Source organism: Mesoplodon mirus, assembly GCF_964341445.2.
Source record: "Mesoplodon mirus genome assembly, chromosome: 10".
Lineage (NCBI taxonomy): Eukaryota > Metazoa > Chordata > Mammalia > Artiodactyla > Ziphiidae > Mesoplodon > Mesoplodon mirus.
Window position 1 is genome coordinate 36,821,381 of NC_138986.1, and position 25,000 is coordinate 36,846,380.

General features: G+C 36.3%; 1 protein-coding gene across 1 annotated transcript in view; it reads right to left on the reverse strand.

The window, feature by feature from the left end:
• Positions 1–17,313: 17,313 nt before the first annotated feature.
• The window catches only part of RNF217 (ring finger protein 217), a 128,338-nt gene continuing 120,651 nt past the window's right edge, over positions 17,314–25,000 (reverse strand). The window contains exon 6 of the mRNA XM_082633544.1: positions 17,314–24,953. Within this exon, the coding sequence (XP_082489670.1) occupies positions 24,880–24,953 (74 nt within the window). The 3' untranslated portion in view covers positions 17,314–24,879. The remainder of the gene's footprint in view (positions 24,954–25,000) is intronic.

Here is a 25,000-nt window from a genome sequence, read left to right on the forward strand (position 1 = left end):
CTTTTCTGTTTAGTAAGAGAGAACATTTATTGCCCTGGAATCATAAATATATTCTGTCTATATTTTTTTCTAAAGGTCTTAATATTTTGTCTTTCACATTTAAATAAAATATTCTTTCAATTTAAGTGAATTAAATATTGCTTATAGTGTGAAGAAAGAATCCAAGTGCATTTTCCTCCATACCATTCCAGGTCAATTATTAATACACCTTTTTTTTTTCCAACAAATTTGCAATGCCAACTCTGTCATATATGACATTCCCATAATATGTGGTTTAATTTCTGGAATATCTATTCCATTCCACTGATCAATTTATCTATCCCTAGGCCAATACTACAGAATCTTAATTAATAATATTTGATACTAAATTGTAAATCTGCTCAGGAGCGTCTTCTAGCTTGTACTTCTTCAAATGTGTCTTGGCTACACATAGCTCTTTATTCTTTCACAGACATTTCAGAATTAGCAAGACAAATTCTACAAAAACTGCTACTAGAATTTTGATCAAAATATCATAGAACCTATAGATAAATTTTTAAAAATTTGAATCTCCCATCCATGATCAGAGTAACTAATTCCATTCATTTATGTCTCCTTTAATATCTTTCAATTAAGTTTTATCGTATTCTTAATACAATGAATACCTTGAACTTCTTTTGTTACATTCATTCCTAGGTTCCTTGTATCTTTCGTTGAGTCTAAACTTTATGAAGACTATTCTTGCATTTGGCTCCCCATTTTTTTGTAGTTACAAGACCTGTTTTCTTATTTCTTTCTGAATGGAAATAAGAATCTGCATATGCTTCCAAGGTATCTTACTTCCCCAGATATCTGCTCATAATTCACCCTTGTCCTCATATCTCCCTTACTATTTTTTAACCTCTTCTCTTCATTTAAAAAGTGTATTTAAAGTTTTCAATAATTTAAGAATATTTACGTTTTTATCTAGTGGGGTGGTGTCAGGATCTCTGGTCTATCATATTATGAGAATTAGAAATTTGAGGTTTTCATTTGCCAAATGTAAATTTACTAATGCAAGGTTTTCTCATTCCTAGTTTTCCTTACTTTCTAATCTTTGAAGAAGCAATAGACTTCACATGTAAGTATTATCCTGTTGATCTAGGATGATCTTATGTATGGGCAGAGTGGACAGGCAACCACTTGGAGCTGTCAATACAGCCTTTTGCCAAAATTTACTCCTGACTCTTGATGATTGACATTCTCCCACTAGGCAGTTTTCTAGATAACTTGAAAGCAGTTGTTAAAAAGCAAACGTGTTCTGACAAATGGTTAATATACTAATTTATGATCATATATATGGATACCTTAAAAGAGAATTAGGAACCTGTGCTTGATAAGTGTTGACTGGGAAAAGTGAAGATATAGTGCCACCTCTAAGTGACCATCCGGGTGGAATCTCTAGAAAATAGAAGTTAGGAAGGCTGGTCAATAAGACCAGCCACACTAAAATGGTGGGTTAATTCTGGGAATAAGTTGTAGATAAGGTTGGATAAATCAGTGGAACCCAAGGAGAATCTGAAATGCCAAATGGTTCATACTATTAGAGGTCATGTTCTAATTTTCATTTTGAAAAATTAAACCCAAAGTAATAATATTGATTTAAGTTAATATTAACAATTTAATTTTAGACTGTGCCACAATGATAAAATAATCTCTTGCACACACATAAAGTCTCTTTGGAGAGAGGTATTTTCATCCACCTTACAGACAAAGAAGCTGAGTCTTGGGTTGTTTAACTGGCTTAGATCAGACAGCTAACAACTGTGGAGCTGGACTATGAACCCAGATTAAATTCCTCAACCTGTGTTCTTAACACAGTTGCCAGACTGCCTCCAGTTTCTAATTTTCTTTCCCTCCATTCCTGGGAACAGTTAAAAAAATTACAACCACAATTCATTCTGTAATAAGATTAGGGAATATTCAGTGAAAATATAAGTTAAAAAAATTTATTCGATTAAATTCTCCTGAAATAAATGTTGCATAATATCAATGGAAGAATTTGAAAAAAGAAAAAAATTATGTTCACTTTCTCTTAAAAACATTGACTTACCTCTATACCAGGATGCTTCACTTTCTGCATATCCAACGATATCTGTTACCCAATCACCTGTGTTTTTCAGATGAGGAAGAAAAGGGCTGCTCTATTTAGGAGCTGGGTCAACAGTTTAAAACATTCACTAGAAAAATGAAGAAAATTAACACAATCTGACAAGCTGAAGGAACTCTCAAGCAATGTGACATTTCAAACCAGTTCAGTAAAGAAAATGTGTAATTATTCCCCATAACTGTCAAATGAGTAGAGCAGCTGCTTTAAATGCTAGTTAATAAAATCAATTTGAGAGCAAACAGGATCCATCAAACTGCTTGAATAATTCAATATCCTCTGGAAAAAAGATTTTCCTCCCTTTTTACTGCTCTTAAATATTCAAGAAGTTTTGTTTTCTACTTATGAGATTTTTTTTTTAATTCTACCTCTCTTTATCTCCAACTCACTTTTGCCAAAGCACTACCTTGTACAAACATACATATGTTCACAGTCTGGTTTTGATAACTCATAATGATAAGAGTCACAATTGATTTCTATTTCATAAGCTAAAGTGTTCCACCTACATCTGTCATTTTCAATAAAAGCAGCAAGAAACTTTTGAAGTACACAATATAATTATTGAAATAAAAAGGAAGTAATTTTTCTATAATTTGTTACTGTTGAGCATTTATCATACCTTTTATTCTATCATCATGATTATTTTGTTACTCAGATCTGCCTGCCATTGTACTAATTTCTTGGCATGGGATATTTCTCTATTTTTCTAAGAAGTCTCTCCTTCTGTCAGTTCTTTATGTCTCTTAGGTTTTGTCATTCCTTCCAATAAGCTCCATTACTTTATTTAATGTCTCCTTTTTTTTAAGGCATAAATTACTGCTTTCAAATTTGTACTGCCCTAAAATTATTTTTAGCTATTATAGTTTAAAATTCATGACATATGCAGTGATTATGTTACATTTTCTACATGCACTATGGGTGATTCAGCCATAATCTAACTCATTTGGCAGCCTCTAGTTTTTTTTTTTCTTTCAAGTCAGCCACCATACTGTTACTAATGATTCTTCTAAAACACAAATCTAATCATGTTATTACTGTCTTTATAAAAAAAAGAACTCTCCACAACCCAAGGGCATTTCTTACTTGCGCTGTCTCACAGTAAGACAACATTTAAAAAAATAAACTACTCCAAGATCAAACATGTTAGGAAATCTGCATATTATAATGTCCTCTTAGAGTTTTACAGTGCTGTGACAACCTCTGCAATAACAAAATACTGTGTAATTTGATTTAACTCAGCTTTTCGCAAGCTCGACACCACATACACACACATAAACACTTTTGAGGGGTGGTGAGGAGAAATATTTACTAAAATCTCATGGAACTCAATTCTTGGGAAAATGATGACTCTACAGGAAAGGAGTCCACAGTCTTCCCCACGACCCAGGAAGCCTTCCTTGACGTGGTCACATCCACCTCTCTCCCTGTACCAGCCAATTACTGACTTGTACTCCGGGGTCTGGCTATTTGTAACCGCTTGCAGTTTCCACCATGAGGCAAGTGCTTCCACAGCTCTCTGCATTTACATGTACTTTAATCTCTGTTGGGAAAATCCTTTGTCCTCTTGTCCATCGAACTAATGTCTCATAATTCTTTGATTCAATTTTTAAAAATTGCTTCCTCTTTTGAAAACTCTCCTAACCCTTCATATAATGAAATCTGTTGATATAAAATAAGGTTTCTCAGGTGTTGTATGAGGTATAATTCTGGTTGGTACCCAAAATACAGTTTTCTATATTAACAGTTATGTGTTTGACAAATGTTAAAAATATACTGGTTTAACATTGATCATAATGATAGAAAACTGGTTTTGGAAATATATTGATTTTCCCTTAATAAATAAGTCAAGTTAAATAAAATTATTAAGTAAGTAACAGCTCTTTTGGATTGACAAAATAGCATGTAAATGATAGTTTGAGGAAATACTGATTAAGTTAGCTTAACACTACCAACTGATTCAAAATTGCAGTGCCCAGTAGGAACACCAGAGGTCTCCAAATCATAAGCACTTTAAAACATAAGCATGTAAAAGACCTTATTTCAGTGGCAGCAAATCCAATGATGATAATAGCTATCATTTCTTGATTATCTATTTTGTTTTAAGCATTTTGCTAGGCAATTTACATATATAAACTGATTTATTCCTCACGATATCCCTTGAAATGAGCTATTATTATCTCCGTTTTCTAAGTGAGGTTATTTCTGATAGTAACAATGTTTTGTCTCGATTTGATCTTTTGAATTTAACATTGTTCCATGCACTGTGCAGAGGTTTTGATATAGGTCATCTTAGTTATAATTTTCAAGAACCCTGTGAGTTAGGTTATATTGCATTCCTTGTTTATAGATGAAGAAACTGAGGCTTAGTGTGATTAATTAATCTGCCCAAAATTACACGGTAAGGCAGTTTTCGGTGAGACACGTCTGTCTGAAACTAAAGCTTCTGATTTCATGAAGTTAAACAGCTTCTCAAGCATTTCACAACACATCTTTCTCTTCATGTGCATTAAATACATAAGGTTTAGCATATTCATTACATCACTGCTATAACATTGTGGTATTAGGTTAAAGTGTTAAAAGCAATCATCACACAAGGTATAACAATGTTGATACAAGTGTTGGATGTTTATTACAATATTCTTATGTATATTTATCAGAAAAAATAAAGAAGCAAGGGAACGAGCAACTTAAGTAAATTCACCATTGTATACTAAATGCATTTCATAATTTAATAAAGTGACACGTAACAAGGTAAGAATAAATCCTAACCTAAAGCCATTGTTGTCTACGTGACTCTGGGTCATTTTAGAAATGCAAGAGTTATACACCTTTGTACCAGTACCAAGAGAGTTATCTATTAAAAAAGAGATAGAGACCCAAAGAGAGACTCCAGGGTAATCACTATAATGATTATGGCCTTAATAACCATGTCTTGGTTCAACAAATATTTATGCTGCTGACAGCATTTCACCAGCAGCTGAAATGCTGAACACTCACCAGAGTGTTCCCCACAAGAAGCCTCTATGTTAAGTTTATACTAAAGTGGAAGCATCATGAAAGAAATTTAAATTATGAAATTTCAAATGCAATAAGAGGGACTTGCCTGGTTAAGAATCCACCTGCCAATGCAGGGGACACAGGTTCGAGCCCTCGTCCACTAAGATCCCCCATGCCGCGGAGCAACTAAGCCCATGTGCCACAACTACTGAGCCTGCATTCTAGAGTCCACAAGCCACAACTACTGAGCCTGTGCACCACAACTACTGAAGCCCGTGTGCCCTAAAGCCCATGCTCTAGAGAAGCCACCACAATGAGAAGCCTGCAGACTGCAATGAAGGGTAGCCCCCGCTCACCGCAACTAGAGAAAGCCCGCACGCAGCAACGAAGACCCAGTGCAGCCATAAATACATAAATAAATAAATAAATTTATTTTTTAAAAAGTGCAGGAGTAGTCCTACATTAGAATATTTACTCTAGTAATAAATCACCTGGGATAAATGTAAATAGAATAGCCCTGGTTCCTGACAGCAAAGATAATCACAGAATTGAAGCCTTGGCTTTCGCAGAAGTTTTCCCCTTTTGTATGTTCTGGCCCTCTGAACAAATACTTTTCTGTGACAAGCTTTGTTACCTTTGGTCACCAGATTGTCCTCTAAATTGGTTGAAGCTTGTGGATCCTAAGTTATAAGTAAGATCTTTCAAACCACAAGAAGTTATAAGCAATATGATGAGATCAATAGTTTGAATTTAGGCCCCAAATGGCTGTGTTTGAATTTTAAAACACATTTGTTTTTTAAGGGACTTTGAAAGGATTGGAGGGCTACTCGTTTTACGTGGCCCTGTTCTTGAATGTCTGATAAATTTCATGCATATGCTGGTCAGGTCATAACAGATTGTCATATGGCTACTATCTCAGCTAGAGGTCTTTTCTTTCTTCCGCATTTAACCTGTGGGTTGGTAGGTGGTGGCATTAACATTTTGCTCATGCTTTCAAGTTTAGTCCTTCATAGAAAGGCTCCTATGATAGTTTCTATTTTGGAATCAAGATAGTACTATTTTTAAATTTAATTTATCTTTATTATTTCACCAAAATACAATTTACAAATAAGTTAAACCTTTGCCATGTGTGTCTCTGTATAGGCACCCACACATATATATGGACACATACATGTAGTAGTCATGTGCTGGCAAACCAGCTCTCTGCCCCACTCCCACCAAACAAACAAACAAAAATGCTCTGGTGTGTAGAGACTGCCAATTTCTGTAGTGTAAACACTCACATCTTCGCTGATTTGAAACTACTAACTTGACATTACTGAACATAGAGTCTGGAAGAGATGAACATAATTGATTCTTGAAATCTGATGGAAGCCAGTGTCAAGACATGCGTGCGTGCACATGTGTATGTGTGTGTATCAGAGGCTAATGTGATTAGCCTAACAAATTGTCTTATTTATCTTCTTTGTTGGTGTATTTATCCCTACAATGCTGCATTGCTACCGCTTATACTCTCACGTCTCCTCAGCCCAGGCTTTTACTTTGGCCGCACAGAGGCAATCAGTTGCTGGCAAAGGTAACCTGGCAGCACCTTCCTCAGATTTCCATCTTGGGAGCTCTCTGCCTCTACTTCACTGGATGTCCTGTGCAGACTTCTGAGCCCTTAAGATTCCTGTACATGGAAGTATGAGGGAGTTATTGTTCCACGGAGCAACCTCAACTAATGGGCATCAGAGCAGGTGGATAAACTTGTCCTCTTCTGTCTTTGGGGTGGGTAATTCTGAGAAACAGATTACATGGCTCTTCTGAGGGACCTCAAGGATTGATTGAGGTACAGTGCCCACAGAGACAACTGTGCCTTGATAATGCATCCTTAGATAAGCCTACAGTCCTTTCCTGATTCATTCTCCCAGCTGTTCATTTGGGTTCAATGTTTCTTGGGTTCACATCCCAAATTAAGCTATTACCTTCAAGCAAGATCTAATCTTGGACTCTGCTTTTTTGGAGGGCACAGCCTGAGACCCTAGGCTTATTGCTAAGGCTATATGATGAGAATGACCTGATGAAATGTAATCACCACCAGCAACACCGAATAGGTTATTAGTTAAATTTTTGTCTACAAAACACTTAATTTGCTTTCTCCTTAGTTTAACTTCAAATTAAGATCATTTGGCTTAGACTGTAACTTCTAATTAAAAAAAAGACAGTTATGTGATAAAACCCAAATGGCCTTATAAAAAGGAGAAAATACTTGCAATACAATGGTTTACAAAATTGCCTTGGGCTTCTTCTCTTTAAGGTTTATATGTCAGCAAACTATCAAAGACAAAGAAATATACATTTACTCAGTAAACTATCTATTTCTCCTGCCCACATTCACAAAATATGAGTTCTTATAGTCATATACTAGAAGTATTATGTTTAAGAACACACAAAATTCTTATGCAGGGTTTAAAATGGTTATGGAAACCATTGTCATAATATAATAGCAAAACATGGTGACTATGCTGATTTTCACATCAGTAAGTAAAAAAATTAATAATGAACTCAGAAGGTAATTTTAACCTCTACACATTCTGTGTTATAAATTGGGTTATACTATTTTTGGCTTAGGTTTAAAACATTTAAGTATGGTAAGACAGCTATTTTTGATTTATACATTTCTGTGTTTTCCTTCTCTTTCAAATAACCACAAATCAAAACTTAATAGGAGGCATTCTCATTCAAATAAAATGAAAGAAGAAACACTCTAAACACACAACATATCCAAAAGATAAGACATATATAAAACTTAAATTTTCTTTAAATCTTTAGCAGAAAGTACCCAAATACACAACCAGATGAGTAATACTATATTTTACCTAAGTTACTTATTTAGAAACAAATAATTTTAATTTTTCCCTATTTTAAAACATAGAACTTGAACACAAAAGAAAGACGTGTATATAATGAGAATTTAGAAAATACAAAAAAGACTATTAAAAGAAAACCAAAAACTTTATTTGAGTGTAAGAATATTTCATTTTCTTTTCTTCCTTTTTTTTTTTTTGGTGTGTGTATGTAATTAAAATTTTTAAAAACCATTTCTTTGATGTACAATTGACATTAAACTTTTATATTTAAATTTAAAGTGTACAATTGAATGAGCTCCCACATGGGTATAAATCATTACCACAATCAAGTTAATGAACATTTTCCAAAAAGTTTTCTTGTGTCCAATTGTAATCTATCCTCCAATCTCTTTCTTCTCTCTGTCTAGGAGTCCAAGTGCACATGCATGAGAACTTCTGATATTGTCCCCCGGATTCTTAAGATTTTATTCATTTTTCTTCAATCTTTTCCTTTCTGTTCTTCAGATAGAATAATTTTTACTGATCTAGCTTCAAGTTTACTGACTCTTTACTCTGCTATCTCCATTATACTTTTGAACTCATCCAGGGAATTTTTCCAGATATTGCATTTTTCAAGTTTAAAAAATTTCATTTGATTCCTTTTTTTTTTTTTTGCGGTACACGGGCCTCTCACTGTTGTGGCCTCTCCCGTTGCGGAGCACCGGCTCCGGACATGCAGGCTCAGCGGCCATGGCTCACGGGCCCAGCCGCTCTGTGGCATGTGGGATGTTCCCGGACGTTCGTGCCCCTGCATCGGCAGGTAGACTCTCAACCACTGCGCCACCAGGGAAGCCCTCATTTGATTCCTTTTAATATAGTTTCTATTTCTCTGCTGAGCTTTCCTCTTTTCATTCATTTCTCCTTCTCCACTCTCTCCCCTCCACAACTCCCCTCCGGCCCTGTCTTCTTTCTGGGGTTCTGAAGGCAGGTAAAGGCAACAGAGGGTTCTACTGGAATTTTAGCAGCTGTGTCCTCTACAATCATGCCTTTGGAGCAAAACATTAGAGGTAAACAACAGAGACCATCCCACCATGGGGGTGGCTTCTCCACATTTGATTTTCCACCACAACCTGCCTGTTCTTGTTTATTTTAACCTTTTCTGGTACACGTTTTTTGTTTTTGTTGTACTCACAAGAAAGGGTCAGCTATAGGGGGTTTATAGCACCATAGCAGAACAAATCCTCCCCAGAAACATTTATTTTTGTTTTATAAAACAAATTTTAGATGAAATAAAAGCAAAGAGCTAGACTTTTATAATAAAAAATGGCTACCTGTAGTTTTAAACACATTTGTTCAGCCCCAAAGACATTTTGGGGATAAAGACTTGGAGCCTTTTTTTGGCTTATTTAATAGTAATAATACCAAGTTAACATAGTTGAAATAAGTTTCAGATGGTTATTGTATTGTACTTGATACTTCCCGGTTCTGCTCCTGGTCCCATGCCTAATGAATTAGATTATTGCAATTTTCCAGGCCTTTATTAATTCATTTGTATAGAAAATAAGCAACAAGAATAGTGTTCTTAAGGGCTCTTAGCAAAGATATGAGAGATGTTTGACACTGTTTCCTAATGACCTGGTAATTGTTTAGCAATGATGTGAAAGTGTTCCAATACAAACCTCTTACTGCCTCCAGGCTTTAAAAAATGATTCAGCTTTCTCTTCACAATTACTCTTAGTCTAAAACTGAGCAAAGTTTGAATACAAAGTCATGGAAGATAAAAACTGTGGGATCATGCAATCCTTTTTTTAATGCTTTTCATTTAACAAAACACCATCAGCATTCAGTCATATTGTAGATATTTGCTCGTCATTCTGAAGCAACTCCAAGAATAATGGAATGATTCTGAGTGCCTCTGGTGGTTACAGGAAATGTTGCAGTGATGTGTGTGGTGTTTAGCTCACAGATTTCCTCCTCAGAGGACCAAATGGTTCTAGCAATGAGCTAGCAACTTGACTCCAAAAGTTCTTTGAGCAGCCTTTATTCATGCTGCTTGGGAATGGGCTTATGGCCTCCTGGAGTTAATTGCAGCTGCCAGTCTTCCCTGCAAGGCCAGCTGCTTTTTATGGTCAGAGGAGATAAACAGAGGCTCAATAGGAGATCTATTTCTGGATGTTGAAAGGGCCTCTGTGCTGCTGGTTGCAGGGGTGTGTGTGTGTGTGGGGGGGGAATCATCCAACCTCCCTCATGGAATGCCTGGGTGATTTCTCGGGCTGTCCTCATGCAGGCACTTCCTGTACCCAATTGAAATAGTAGATCGGCTAAGACAAACAAGTGTTAAAGCATCTTACAGTATGCAATGATGTCTAACTTGGCAAGCCAATATGTTAATTCAAGGTTGAGTTAATGACCAGGGTAGGAAGTGTATTAATTTGGGGTCACTATTACAACCCAGCGATTGTTAAGGACATTCTCTGGGTCAAGTGTGATTTGCTTGAGGGAAGGGAGATTCCATTCATTGAACACTACTTTGAACCTCCTGCTTGAACAGTATCCACAGTATGTTTATTCCCATTGTGCAGTTGTTAAAGCAAAATTTAACTTTATACAATTGTGAAAGAGGTTTTTAACTGCTGTAGTTTAACGTTATTACATATTACTGTTCATATAATATGTGTGTTAGTGATCTGGTCCCCCCACGTTCAAGGAAGGGAACTTGGCTACAGAAAGATGGAACATCTCCTCCAAGGCCAGGCACCCATGAGCAGGCAGCAGAAGCCAGGCCTTTGGACTCAAGTCATGCTGTTTTCACTACCCCAGACCACCTTATTCATGTGATCTAAGTTTCTTGGTTAAGAACGCAAGTCAGGGGCTTCCCTGGTGGCGCAGTGGTTGAGAGTCTGCCTGCCGATGCAGGGGACGCGGGTTCGTGCCCCAGTCCGGGAAGATCCCACATGCCGCGGAGCGGCTGGGCCCGTGAGCCATGGCCGCTGAGCCTGCGCGTCCGGAGCCTGTGCTCCGTAATGGGAGAGCGGAATGAGAGGCCTGTGTAAAAAAAAAAAAAAAAAAAAGGAACGCAAGTCACCTGGAAGTTTATACCGCTTTGAGAACTTCTAGTTGCAAACTAAATGAGTCACAGCTACGAAATGCAGTGTGGCGTATATAGTCAATAACTATGGAATATGTTTGTTAACATATGGTAACTAGACTTACTATGGTGATCACTTTGAAATGTATAGAAGTATGGAATTACTGTGTTGAGTAACAGGAACTAACAGTGTTCTAGGCCAATTATACTTCAAAAACAAACAACCTCATAGAAAAAGAGATCAGATTTGTGATCGACAGAGGCAGGGGGTGGGGGGGGAGGGGGGATTGGATGAAGTCAGTCAAAAGGTACAGACTTCCAGTTATAAGATAAATAAGCACTAGGGATGTCATGTACAATATGATAAATATAATGAACACTGCTGCATATATATGAAAGTTGTTAAAATCTAAATCTTAAAGTTCTCATCACAAAGAAAAATAGTTTTTTCTACTTTTAAAAATTTTGTATCTATATGAGGTGATGGGTGTTCACTAAACTTATTGTGATAATCATTGCCTGATGTACTGATATGTAAATCAAAACATTATGCTGTACACCTTGAACCTTTGCTTAGCACTGTCTCCACTAGATCAGTGTTGGGGCCTGGCCTTCTCCTAAATGCATATACGCTATATTTCTTATAACATAGGAGGAGCTCAATACATGTTTACCAAAAAAAAAAAATTAACTGAATAAAAAGTATCAAACAGATTTTCAACAAATGATTAAATCAAAGAGAAAATAATTGGCAGTATTCTGTATGCTCGCAGACATGCTGTCTCATTTGATGGGAGCCTCAGCTCTCTATGGTGATTATTCCCTATTTCCCAAAGTTCCTTTGTAAAAAATTGCAGATGTTAAAAGACTGCTTGGGTAACTTGCCTCGGATTCCCTGGCTAATAAGAGGAGATGGAGAAGCAATCCACTGCTGTGGCTCAAATCTCAGCTCTGTCCCTGACAGGCTGTATGACGGGGCAAGTTATTTAGACTCAGTCAATGCTAACGAATAATGTAACAGTGGTAATTCTAATGTTTGGGGGGAACCAGGACACGCTAATGTAGAGGAAAGAAAACTGGCTTTGGGATTGAAATCATATGGGGTTTGCAACTGTCTTGACTTCACTTCTTTGGCTCCTTTTAACTATTCTAGCTTCCTTTTTTTTTTTTTTTTTTGCGGTACACGGGCCTCTCACTGTTGTGGCCTCTCCCGTTGCGGAGCACAGGCTCCGGACGCGCAGGCTCAGCGGCCATAGCTCACGGGCCCAGACGCTCCGCGGCATGTGGGATCCTCCCGGACCGGGGCACGAACCCGTGTCCCTTTCATCGGCAGGCGGACTCTCAACCACTGCGCCACCAGGGAAGCCCTCTAGCTTCTTAAATGTCCCTTTCTTTCCTCTTTCCTTTCCCTTCTCCCTTTCATCCCGTTCTCCTTCTGTTCCTTTTCTTTTGGGTAACGTTTTTTAATGAGATGTAGAAACTTTATCAGCCAGGTTTATGAGAAGTGATCTGGCAAATGGAAGCTGCGATCAGAACACTGCAGGCAACTGTCTTCTAGCCTCCCCATAAAATTAGTTTAATTTAATTTAAAAATTCACCTCAATTAAAAAACAAACAAAACAACTTTCTTCCTTTAAACATGCAGGAATGGGATGTGTTGCTGGCGCACAGACGTCGCAGCCTCGCTGTCCCTCCCCTTGTGCTCGCGGAGGAGACTCGCTTCTCCCAGAACCCCTGTCCAGAGGAGCGGGCAACAGCGGAGGTGGGCGGGGGGAGGGAGGCGGCGAGCAGCGCCCGGGCCGCAAGCACCCCACCCCTGTCCCCGACAGACGCCCGGAGGCAAGGTGGTCACCGCCCGCAGCCAGTCCGACTGCCTTGCTCAGGGCAGCCGGCGGCCTCGTGCGGGGGTTGCTGGCGACCAAGATGCTCGTGGGCACTGGCTCCGCCTCCCCCGAAGGAAGGCTTTTGCAACCCCTGGATCCCAGGACTGTAGTGGTCCTTGGGGCGCCTCCCACTGGACCGGGTGTACCTGGTCCCGGCCTGCGCTGGGAGAGGATGCGCGGAGCGGGTCTCTGAGTGTAAGCTCCTGTCCGGAGACGCCCTTTCTGCTTTGGACAAAGGCAACCCCAATTTGTTTTTGTTGCGGACTGGGGAGAAGGATGTTGAAACTGTGAAATGGTATTTCCCTCTCCCTTTCCTCCCCTCCCCTCCCCTCCCCTCCCCTCCCCTCCCCTCCCCTCCCCTCCCCTCCCTTTCCCTTCCCTTCCCTTCCCTTCCCCCTTCCCTTCCCCCTTCCCTTCCCTTCCCTTCCCCCTTCCCTTCCCTTCCCTTCCCTTCCCCCTTCCCTTCCCTTCCTTCCTGCCCTCTCTTTTCTTTTCTCTTTCCTTTTCTTCTCTCTCCCTCCCTTCTTTCCTTTCTTCCTTTCCTTCTTTCTTCCCAAAAGATATCAGAATTTTCCCAGGGGAAGGAACTACCTACTTGCAGTTTGAATGAAGGCTTTGCTGCATGACTTCAAACAGATCACTGAACTTTTGGTATTTTTAGTTTTGTTTCATTTGTAAAACTTATAAAATGGGGATAATATAACACCACAGGGTGGCTGTAAGGATTATCATAACAATACATTTGAACATACTGGATGGACAGAGATCCTGTATGAACACATAACAGGTTCATGTCAAACGTTATCCATTAAAATAATTTGCCTTTTGGCAAAACACGATGTCTAGGAATGATACCAAGCTAGCATATTCCAGTACTTGTGAGTGATATCAATGAATCATATTGTATGGGCCAATGTGTCCATAATAATAAGAGCTAACGTTTATTGAAAGCTTGTTAAGATCAAGGCACTATTTTAAGTGCTTTACATGGTGTTTTTAAAACTCAGTGAACCCTCACAGCTCACTTGGAGGCATGTGCTGCCCTCCCCATTACAGAAGAGAAAACTGAGCCACAGAGAAGTTAAGTGACTTGGCCAAGGTTACACACCCTTCAAGAGGCAGAGTTGGGGTTTGAATACAGCAGCCTAGCCACCCAGCTATGGTCTTAACCTCTTTGCAAACCTACCTCAATTGCGATCTGAGGATTAAAACCCAGCCTATTGTAAGTTTCATTTCTAATAATCTAGTTATTTTATATTAAGTTCCTAATAGTACCTTGTCTAACACCCATATGAAGTGATACAATATTTTTATCATCCCTTCCTAGTCAATAACCCGCACCCCTAAGGTAACTAGTGTTGTGACTCTGTCACCATCGATTAGTTTTATCATCATATAAATATATCCCCTTTTGTGTCTGGCTTCATTTGCTCAACAGGTCTGTGAGATTCAACCATATTTTTGTGCACTGCTCTGTAGATTTTTAAGAAATTATTATTTTTTCATTGTTGTTGCTCTGTAGTATTCCATGGTATAAATCTACCCCAGTATACTTATCCACATTACTCTTGATGGGAATCCTTATACATGTCCTTTGGTCAACAAATGCCCTTGTTTCCCTAATTATAGATCTAGGGAAAGAATTGCTAGGTTAAAGAGAAGGCATATATATTTAGCTCTAATGGTTTACTGGTTTCTACTTTCCCCACTCCTGTCCAGCCTCTTTTGTCTAAAGAGCAGTCACCATCCTAAGCCAAATTCTTAATTTCACAGTATTTGCTTCTTTATCACACCCCATGCAGAATGATCGTCACTGTTTTGTGTGCTTTCCTCAAAACATGCCACAGCAACACAACACAATCCACCTTCCAAAATACACACTCATGAATTTCTATGCATTCCTGCTTCTCCATTCTTAGAATCTAGCGCAGAAATGACTTTGATAACTTTCCAAATTTACTTATGTACATGTAATTTTGGCACTGCCAAATTTTATCTTTTAATTTCTTTAAATTCCAAATCTATTGGAAAAAAACCTCAAGAGTCTTCTCTTTTAAAAACTTTTATTAGGCATTGCTAGATGACGCTGCACGATGTCTTGCACACATCATGCGAGTAAACAGCACTCCACAGGAATCCATACAACAGGTAATACAGTGACAATCAAAGTAGTTGATTCCCATTATAATTTGCATCCAAGTAGAGTGAATGTCGTTACACCCCTCCATGAGATCTGATCTCACAATTAAGATTACCCTTCCATTCTAAAACAATCAACCAAAAACAAACAAACAAAAAAAAATAGAAGCCCAACCACAACAAAAAGCCATAGGGGTGTTACTGAAAGTCCAAAATGGGACTCCAAAATTTCACAAAGTATCAATCTTTTGAAAGACTAGCCCCTAAATTTTAGGGTAGCCCCTAAAATTTGTGTGATCTGACACTTGGGTTGCTTTTACCGCCAGCAGCAAGTGAGATTGTATTTATGAAGAAGGTTCATTACACTGATATATATCCACTGAAAATTCTTGAGGTAATAGATTTTTAAATCTCATTCCTTAAAAAAAAAAAATCTGTTAATTTCCATGTCCTGTCCAGCAGGACATATCTGTTGGCAGGAAGATTCTTTTCCTCTTTTTTTCTTTGTCAAATATTTACACATGTTTGCGTATACAACCTGTGTCTTTGTCTTTTCTAAGCACATGATTTATCTAATTATTCACTATACATTCATCAGGAAAAGTTGAATTACTTACTATAGTACATAAAGAATACAACAAAACCAGCTTTTTGTATAACACAAAAGGCAAAGACCAAGAAGAGCAAGATAATATATTGTACAAAATGTCTTGATGTCGATAAAGCCCACTGTGAGTTTATAACTCTGTGTAAATAGCAAACACCATCATTCTTCAGCATCTGTGTGGAAGTAGATTACAGACGAAATATTACCAAAGACAAGTGGTAGTGAACTGGTCGAATTCCTGAAGTACCATATAATTACTTTTATTTTTAATGTTTTTTGTAAAGTAATTTTGCCCTAATTGGAGCTATAGATAAAGACTGATAACCATTCCAACTCCTGTTTTAAACTTTAAAATAAATTTCAATTATAATGGCTTCAATTTATGGTGTTTAAGATCCTTTTTAAAATACTTTAGCTTAAAAATGAACAATGAATTTAAGAAAAATATATTGGCTAACCTGCTGTTCTAGAGATAATACAGTGAATGAAAGTAGCAAATGCAGCCTATATATATATTCCTAGAGATACACTGTCTCATCAGCACTTTAAATAGAAGGACAAAAGAACACTCACAAAAAATATATGGCTCTTTAGATAAGAAATAAAGTCAAGTGAAAAAAATAAGGCACTAAGAACATATATAAATGTTTTATATTCTCATCACACAAAGCACCGTATGGAAGGTTAAAGGGACTATACATTAGTGCTATTGGAAAATGGTAATAAACCCAGTTTCTCTGACTTTTATTCACTAATTTCTTCTTTTCTTATAAGTGATTAATGTATAAACACTAAAATGGTGGGGGGAAATTATATATTCTGCTAAAAGCACAATTCATGGAACCAACAGCATGAAATAATCATTTGGAGATAAGCAGATTGCTCTAAAAATGTAAGAAATTAAGGTCTTAAATACTCCTGATTTTTCAACATTTTCATCACAAAAGAGTTTGCTTCCTTTCCAGTTTTCTTTTAGGAATTTCTACAAAAGAGTATTAAGATTTTCTATTTTCTTATTTTATTTCTACATGCCTCTTTCTTAAAATATATTCATAATGATTTCCTCCACATAGTTTTATGAATACCAAAGTTAACAGTATGACTAATGAAATGTAGACAAAGTTAAAAAGTAAAATTATATAAATACTTTCAATGTCATTGAAAATGTAAAGAAAATCTCTTTTCAACCAGGCTCCTATATAAATATGAAAGTAGTATGACATTATTTGGAAAATGGCTACAAGTTTTACAGAACAGGAAAAACGTGTAATGTAATGAAACTATGGACAAGATCTAGTACAAACTACTAGTGAAAGTCATTCATCTTAAAATTAAGAAATTCTTCTCATTTGCTATTGTTTGTGAGGATGTAATTATTGATAAAATGGGATATATTCTGGTAATTCAAACAGGAGGTAACAATTATTCTTTAGAACTACAATTTCTAAATATACAGTAATGACAGCGTAAACACCCAAATGTTTTTCTTTTTAGCATTTTACATTCTTTGAGTAAAAGGAGAATGTGAATACAGTAATTTAATAGGCCCACAATTTTGCAATATATATTTACATATAAATAAATTTGTTTCATGAATATATCTTATAATCAATTTTGTTTACAATAGAAACAAAACAACTAACTGTTGTGGCTTCTTAATAAATAATGTGTTGTTATGTTATGTTAAAATGTGTTAACCTAACAACATTTTTATGCCACTGTTTTTGTGTTCCTTCTACACAGAACTATTTCTATGTTCTCTCGGAATTTACTACTTATTAAATAATAATTTCTTTCATAAGCAACATATATATATCATATATATATACCAATTAGTGTTCTAGGTTTCATAAAAAATATAAGGTTGGTTCACCTTTTTCAAGACCATCTACAGAATTTAAATTATGATGAAAATGATCGAATAACAAAATTAAGCTGTTGCCACATGGAATTAAAAAAATAGGTCTTAGGCAGACGTAGAGAATGGACATGAGGACACAGGGAGGGGGAAGGGTAAGCTGGGACAAAGTGAGAAAGTGGCATGGATATATATACACTACCACATGTAAAATAGATAGCTAGTAGGAAGCAGCCACATAGCACAGGGAGATTAGCTCAGTGCTTTGTGTCCACCTAGAGGGGTGGGATAGGGAGGGTGGGAGGGAGACGCAAGAGGGAGGAGGTATGGTGATATATGTATATGTATAGCTGATTCACTTTGTTATAAAGCAGAAACTAACACACCATTGTAAAGCAATTATACTGCAATAAAGATGTTAAAAAAATAGGTCTTAGAGAAAGGGTTTGTAATCAGCTGATAAAGTCATACTTTATCTAGAATTTTCTTTATCAAGGAACATAAAGCATGCTAATTTTGTTTAAACTGAAAAAAATTCAGATATTTCTATCAAATATTTAGACAGTATTTACTCAAGGGAAACAATAAAGTTATATTTGGACATAGAGGAAGTAATATATTAATGAAAAAATATTATTTTTAAGAACTTGACTGGATTATTGACATGATTTCTCCAGCTGGGGCATGAGGTGAACACCTAACTTTATAGGGAACTGATGACCGATGTAGTCTGCCAGCTACAAGGAAAAATCTGAAGTAACATCATCTCAGCAATTTGAGGGGATTTTTAACACCCAAGTTTGACTATCCCTTGAATTTTTCCATATCATGTAATAAACCTATGCTAAATATATCTTGAGTGTGGCTTATATCTCAATCATATCAATGAAAAAGTTGAACATTTGCAAACGATGCATGGTTTCTCTAGAATAGGGCTGATATTAGTTATATGCAATACCATCCACTTTAGATTATCAGGAAGTCTAATAACATTCCCAGAATTAAGAATCCACAGTCAAGTACAAATGTGACAATATTATAAATCCAGCCCTAAGTCCAAGCTGTGGTACTTTTTGTTGAAACAAAGACCCCCAAACCACACATTTGGTCATTTTGGATGAATCAAGGATGATCTGGGGTCAGACTGGATGAATGTCCACACATGCTTTCTGTCCAACTAATAGGCAAACACAATATTGACCTTATAATAATCATGAAACAATTTCTGAAGCTTGGTTTCAGAGTATTTCTAGGTTCTCTGATTCAAATAACGTCTCATTCATTTTACTTCTTGTCAGAGGGCTGGGCAGGGTTCTCCAACTCCTATCAGGAAGAGGGACGTGTTCCAAGTATTCCTGAGATGTTTTAACTTACAGATAAAGGAAGACAAGGTATATTATGTTTACTACCAGGGCCAAATTCTGGAGTCCTTTCAGTTTGAATTTCATTAGAGTCAAAAAAGTTAATGGTGAGAGAATTTATCCCACACTTCGTCAAGATGGGAAGGGGACTGCAGAGGGAAAAAGAAAGATAACTAGGAAATCTAAAAAGAAAACAGAAACTTGATGTTGAAGTATGTGAGTATCACTTCACAAGCAGGGAAGAAAGTCATTTAACATGATGGAACAGAGTGACAAAAATGTGGGATAGACCTGAAAAACAAACAAAAAAAATTTCTATGCTAATAAGTCTGTGTAATCTAAGTAATGCAGTAAGTAAATATACCTAATGAAATTTCTTTTATAAGCTAAAAGGAAGTGTCCAAAAAAAAGGCAGTAGTAATTTTTTATGTTTTCTTTTAAATTTATTGCCTTTTAAGTTCATATTGTTATTCTCAAAATAGTCACTTCTTTAGTCAAAAAAGAATAGTTTATAATATACATAATTACATGCTGCTAAAATTGGCACTATGTATGAGAAAATGTAAGGTATGTGATATATAAAGACTTCAGCTAATGCCCCAAATAGACAATTACAAGTCTCACACTTCTGTGACTCTCTGCTTCTTGGATTTTGATAAAGTGACTACAGTCCAGCCTCAGAACAGTGATATACAATAAAAGCCCCACACAACAGTTGGCCAAGAAAGGAGTATTAGTTCTACCCTCTAAACCAGAGTTGCAAAGGAATGCCTTTCTCTTATAAAGGTTTGCATTGAAAACGTAGCATTTCACAATCTTGAATACTCCCCAAATTTGGAACTCTGATTTTGTTCAGACCATAGTTTAATGCCTCTATAAAATTATTTCAGTTTTATTAAAGTAATAATTATAGATATTCATATTAAAATGGGACTTGCAACTTATTTTCCAGAGGAGGAAAATGTCATAATTAAAACACAATGATTTGAAAAACAAAATATACTCAAACTGGCTGTTGATGGTAGTTTTAATTTACTATGTTACTAATCAGTGGAATTTCTTTATAGATTTCATGAAAAATAAAAATGCAGCTAAAACTTTCAGTAGAAACTAACTTAATATTTTAAACAAACATTCCAACTAGGTTATTAGGTAACATGTATTAATTACTTGCTACGTTTGAGCTCCTAATACCAATTTCTAGGATTACTATAATTTCAGAAACTTGGCTACATCTTTTCCAGGTACGTTTTACTTGTTTTAAATTTCCAGCTTCTGATTCCACCCCCTCTCTCTGCCCCCCTGCCAAATTTAAAGAGGTGACATATATTTGCTAATACTGTTATTCTACTGTCTCCATCAAAATACTGCAATTAGTTTCCTCAACTCTGTCAAATTGCTTAAATGGCACAAGTATTTTAAAGTGCATTATTGGATCTTAAGGCTATATTTATATTAAGCATTAACACAAAACAATAAAGTTGACCACAGGAAAGATTACTTTCAATAGTTGGGATAGATTTCAGCCACAAATATGAAAGGTTAGGCATACAATCCAATGGGAAGACTCACATTAAGGCATATATGCAGCCTGCATATAAAATTCAAATATAAAATGGCATTTGCCATGAATTTTTATTTTGGTACTTAATGAAGTATACCAATGGATATTATTTAGGCCACTAACTTTTTATAATTATGAATTTAATAGAGCTCATAAAAGTCTAGTGTTAAAAACAACTGCATTGTTTAACAAGTGAGGAACCAGATCCATTTGGTGGCACGTGTACTCAATTTGACAAAGGTCTGGAAGGAATGCTAGTGCTTTGCACGTGCCTGAGTGAGTTTTTAACCCACTCCTTTCTCTCCTCCTCTTTTCTAGTGTAGAGGAGCTGGTTAGAATCTCAAAGGAGTGTAGAAAAATGAGGTTGATCGTTCAGGGACTGGAAGAGTATTTTGAAGGTCCTTTAGGGGATCCACGGGCCATGTATTTAGGTGATAGGATTGAAGGATAAAGACTACCTGTGGCTTTGGGACTCAGGAAATGGTGGGTGACACAAGACAGGGAATTTCCTGAGAGGCACCACTGAATCCTGATATCACAGCAAGCAAAGTACAATTAAAGATACCAGGTTGTAACCCGACCAGTGTTTATCTTTGATTGTTTTCCAGTCTGTTCTACCTTTAGGATACAATAGCACTTATCAGAAAATCAAGGTGGTGGCAACAGAATGTTGTTTGTGCCAAAAGGTTTGACCCCTCTTTTCTTAACTTCACATACAGGAGTTCTTAGGGAAAGGCTGGGATTCATTGTAAAATAAAGGTTTCATGTTATTCCAAGTTTAGGAGCATCCCAACAAACCACCAAACCTCACATACAGTCAAAATTATTTTTCTGTGGAGAATGTGGTCATTCATAATTACCAGCATGTTGCTTCCTACTTTTCACAATGGCATAATTAAGTTCCTCTGTGGAGCAACATGCATGAACATGGATAGTGTTTTAAAAAACGTGACAAACATGATCACTTTGGCTATTTCATTTAAATCCCTCAAGTTTTAAAACTAGGCAATCCAAATGTCAATGCATCTTTCTCACATTATCTTATAGACATCTCATTGCATTTTATTTTTATTGGAATAAGATGAATTTTCTTCTGTAAGTGTTGGCAAGATATTTATTTGGCTAATCAAGCATGGGGGGGGAAGTTATCCTGCAAAAGATGCTTTTCTTTAAAAATTATGCACTTTTACACAAGTCTTTCTCCAAGAAAAGGGCCTTAAATATATTATCTCTATGATCTCATTCATTGAAAATGCATTAAAATTTTATTACTAATATAAAAACCAAATTTAAAAACTTATGAAAACGTTCACACAGTGACAAAAATATATGTAAAGGATCTTCACTAATGCTTTGTAACAGAGAAGTGAAAACAATCTTGATGTTCATTCAATAGTAGACTGATTAAATAAAGTATAGCCCCACAATGGAATATGTAGTAATTGACAAAAGAATAAGGTACATCTATTTAAACTCTTATGGAAATAGTCACAGGACAGTAAGCATATTATTATTATTTATACAAAATGAATACATACACAGATACACACACACACACGCATACTTATTTGTATATTTATAGATAGTATCAGGAAAGACACATACCAAACTATTAACAGTGGTTACCCCTAGAAAATAAGGGGTGGGGAAAAGCAGAGGAATTTGTATTTTATAATTCAATATAGTTTGATTTTTTTAAAAGGAGCATATATTAAATTTACAATGAAAACATACGAAAAAATGACAAGCCTTGGATAAAAAGATATTCATCTTACATGCATGCTGTTTTTGTTAAAGTCGTTTTTAGAATTTACCCCAAAAGGTGCGATTGTTTTACCTTCAAGTTAGCACTAACATATAAATAATCTTTTATGTTTCTTCTCCCTTTTTAAGATCTTAATGATATTTAGCAAAAAAATTCACAAATAACTACTTTAAGTCACTAGCAGGGAAAGGCCTGATATATACCAACTTTGAAAGCGAAAAATGCATATGTTAATTTTTTAAAATCTATGCAATAGAAAAATGAAAATCCTGTGCAGCACTGTGCACACTATCGCGAGTGCTGATGAAAGAGCCTTCACTGATAACAAACGCCGCTCTGTAAGTGGAAAATTGGAACATTTCCAAATAATATAAAAATATCTCCAAAAGATAAATTATTCGAAGAAAGGAATAAAAATCCCTGAGTAGGCCAAAGACAACAGATACAATAACCTAAGAAAATAGATTATCCAGGACCAGAGAGTATATTATTTAGCTAGATGGTATATATGTATTCACATACAGCTATGTATATGTCTAAGTATATATACATACACATATCATACAGAAACACATCCACTAGATTTAGAATACATCATATTCACACATCGTCAAACTAACACCCAAGTCTAGGAAAGGACAATTTACAAAAATTAAGCACTTTTATAACAGAATTACATGGATTTAGGGCTAGAAATTCCCATTCTCTCAGTTTTAATACTAGAGCAAGTAGAATAGGCACTCAATAAATATTTGTTGGATGGATAGATGGTTGGATGAATCGAAAGATGAATTTGTGAAACTAGATTCTTCTTGTATCATGTTATGCTTTAGAAATATGCTATTCCAGGCCATAAATGGCACACCCTTCTCTAACTGGAAATAGACTAGTCCAGCAGTATAGCTTTTCTGAGTGTTACTCAGAAAGAATGGAAGTGCTGGCTTGTTATCTATGAAAGCAAACTTCACTATTACGGACTTTCCAGATCAAATAAAAATGATAAATGTTCTTATACTCTGGAGCCCAACAAGACAAACTATCCATGTTAATGCATGTTTTATCACATAATCTATTTCAATTCAGAAAAGGTTGTTGAAAAGTAAATGCTACATCTACGCCAATAGCTAATGTTAAGGATCTGGAGACAAGTGGAAACTTTAAGCTTCTTAGAGGTCTTTAATTCCCTTCTGCTGATGAACATTCGTGATGAAAACAAACAAACAAAAAAACAGTTTAGTTACTTGTCCTTTTCTTATTTTTAAAGATTTCTCAGCTTGGTAAAACATCCTGAAAATATTTTTTTCATTTTTTTTTGTTTCCTCCTCCAAAAGCAGTTTATATTTTAGATAAACCCATGAACACAAAAAGTTTTGTTTTAAATCACCCCTCAATAAGAATATACTAACACATTATTATGCATTTGAGCAATAAACATAAGAAAACTCCTTCAAAAACAGTATTTGTTTTTATGAAAAACTTGAGAAGTAAAAGAGAGAGAGAGAGAGGGAAAGGAGAGGTGAGAGGGTGGGGTTTTAAACAATATCATATGCTTAACCTAAAGCATAATTATTGTAATCACAAGTTCGTTAAAAAATTAGCAGAATAGGGATATGTTTAAAGGCCTCAGCAGTTCTCTCTACAGCACACTTATTTAAATTAATTATAGAGTGAAGCAAGTATGCCAACATATAAGAAATCTGAAAAAGAAGACAGAGAATTTCCTAGGAGCAGCCTATTAGTTTTATCAGTTTATAAAGTTTGATAATCCTTGAGGTGACACTGCACAAATTTCTCTGTGTGTGTGTGGGACAGAGAGAGAGAGAGAGAGAGAGAGAAAGAGAGAGCAAGAAATAGAAAGGGTCAACATCAAAATAGCCTGTTGTGTACGTTGACTTTAATTCAGTACATTACCAAATTATGCCCACAAAGGAACAATCATTTTTAAATATGTCTATGAAAATGTGGAAAAATAGTGTAGGCATGGAACTTGACAAGTACAAGGTATTGGACCTAGTTTTAATACAGATATGTATATATACACACACATTCACACCCCTACACGTATACACTTCAGTAACTATGATTCTTCTCATTCGTTTAGTTTCATTAGTTCCCTTTTGGGCATTGAGATTTTTAACAATTATAGCATCTGAAGGATGAAGGAATTATACTGCTTGGGTCACGGATGAAAACTGGTGCATATGGTGAGCCTTCATCTTCTGAAAAGTGGCCTTGCTTGTTGGTACAGGTGGGACCTTCAGTTATTCACACCAAGTCTCAGAAGAGGGCATGGAGGGAGATTCAGGTACAAAGACAGTCCAAGCAACGCTCAGGAGATGCATGCTCAGACAGTTCTGAGGATAACTGGTTCTAATTAAAATACTTTCTTCCAAGAACCATTAAGAAGATCAGAGTTATGATATAGATGTTTATAGTCTATGAAAGTGACCATTTTGTAAAAGCAGCAATCTGTATAAGGAAAGGACAGGATACCATGCCGGGAATGCACCGGAGCTAGAGGCATTGTGGCCTGCAGAGAACACAGGAGAAGAGATGGCAAAAGGGTCCTCTTGGCAGTTTTCAAGAAGTGACCCTCAGACAGGTGTATAATTCTGTGTAGCTCCTACCCGGACCAGCGTAGTCAGATGAAATCATCTGCATTTACCAGTGCATTCCTGTCCGTGATCGTTTTCTCTGTTTTTTACAAAGGCAATAGATAGGAAATACAAATAAACCTGGGGATTAAAAAAAGAAAGATTAAAGCTAATTAAGAGGACAGGCT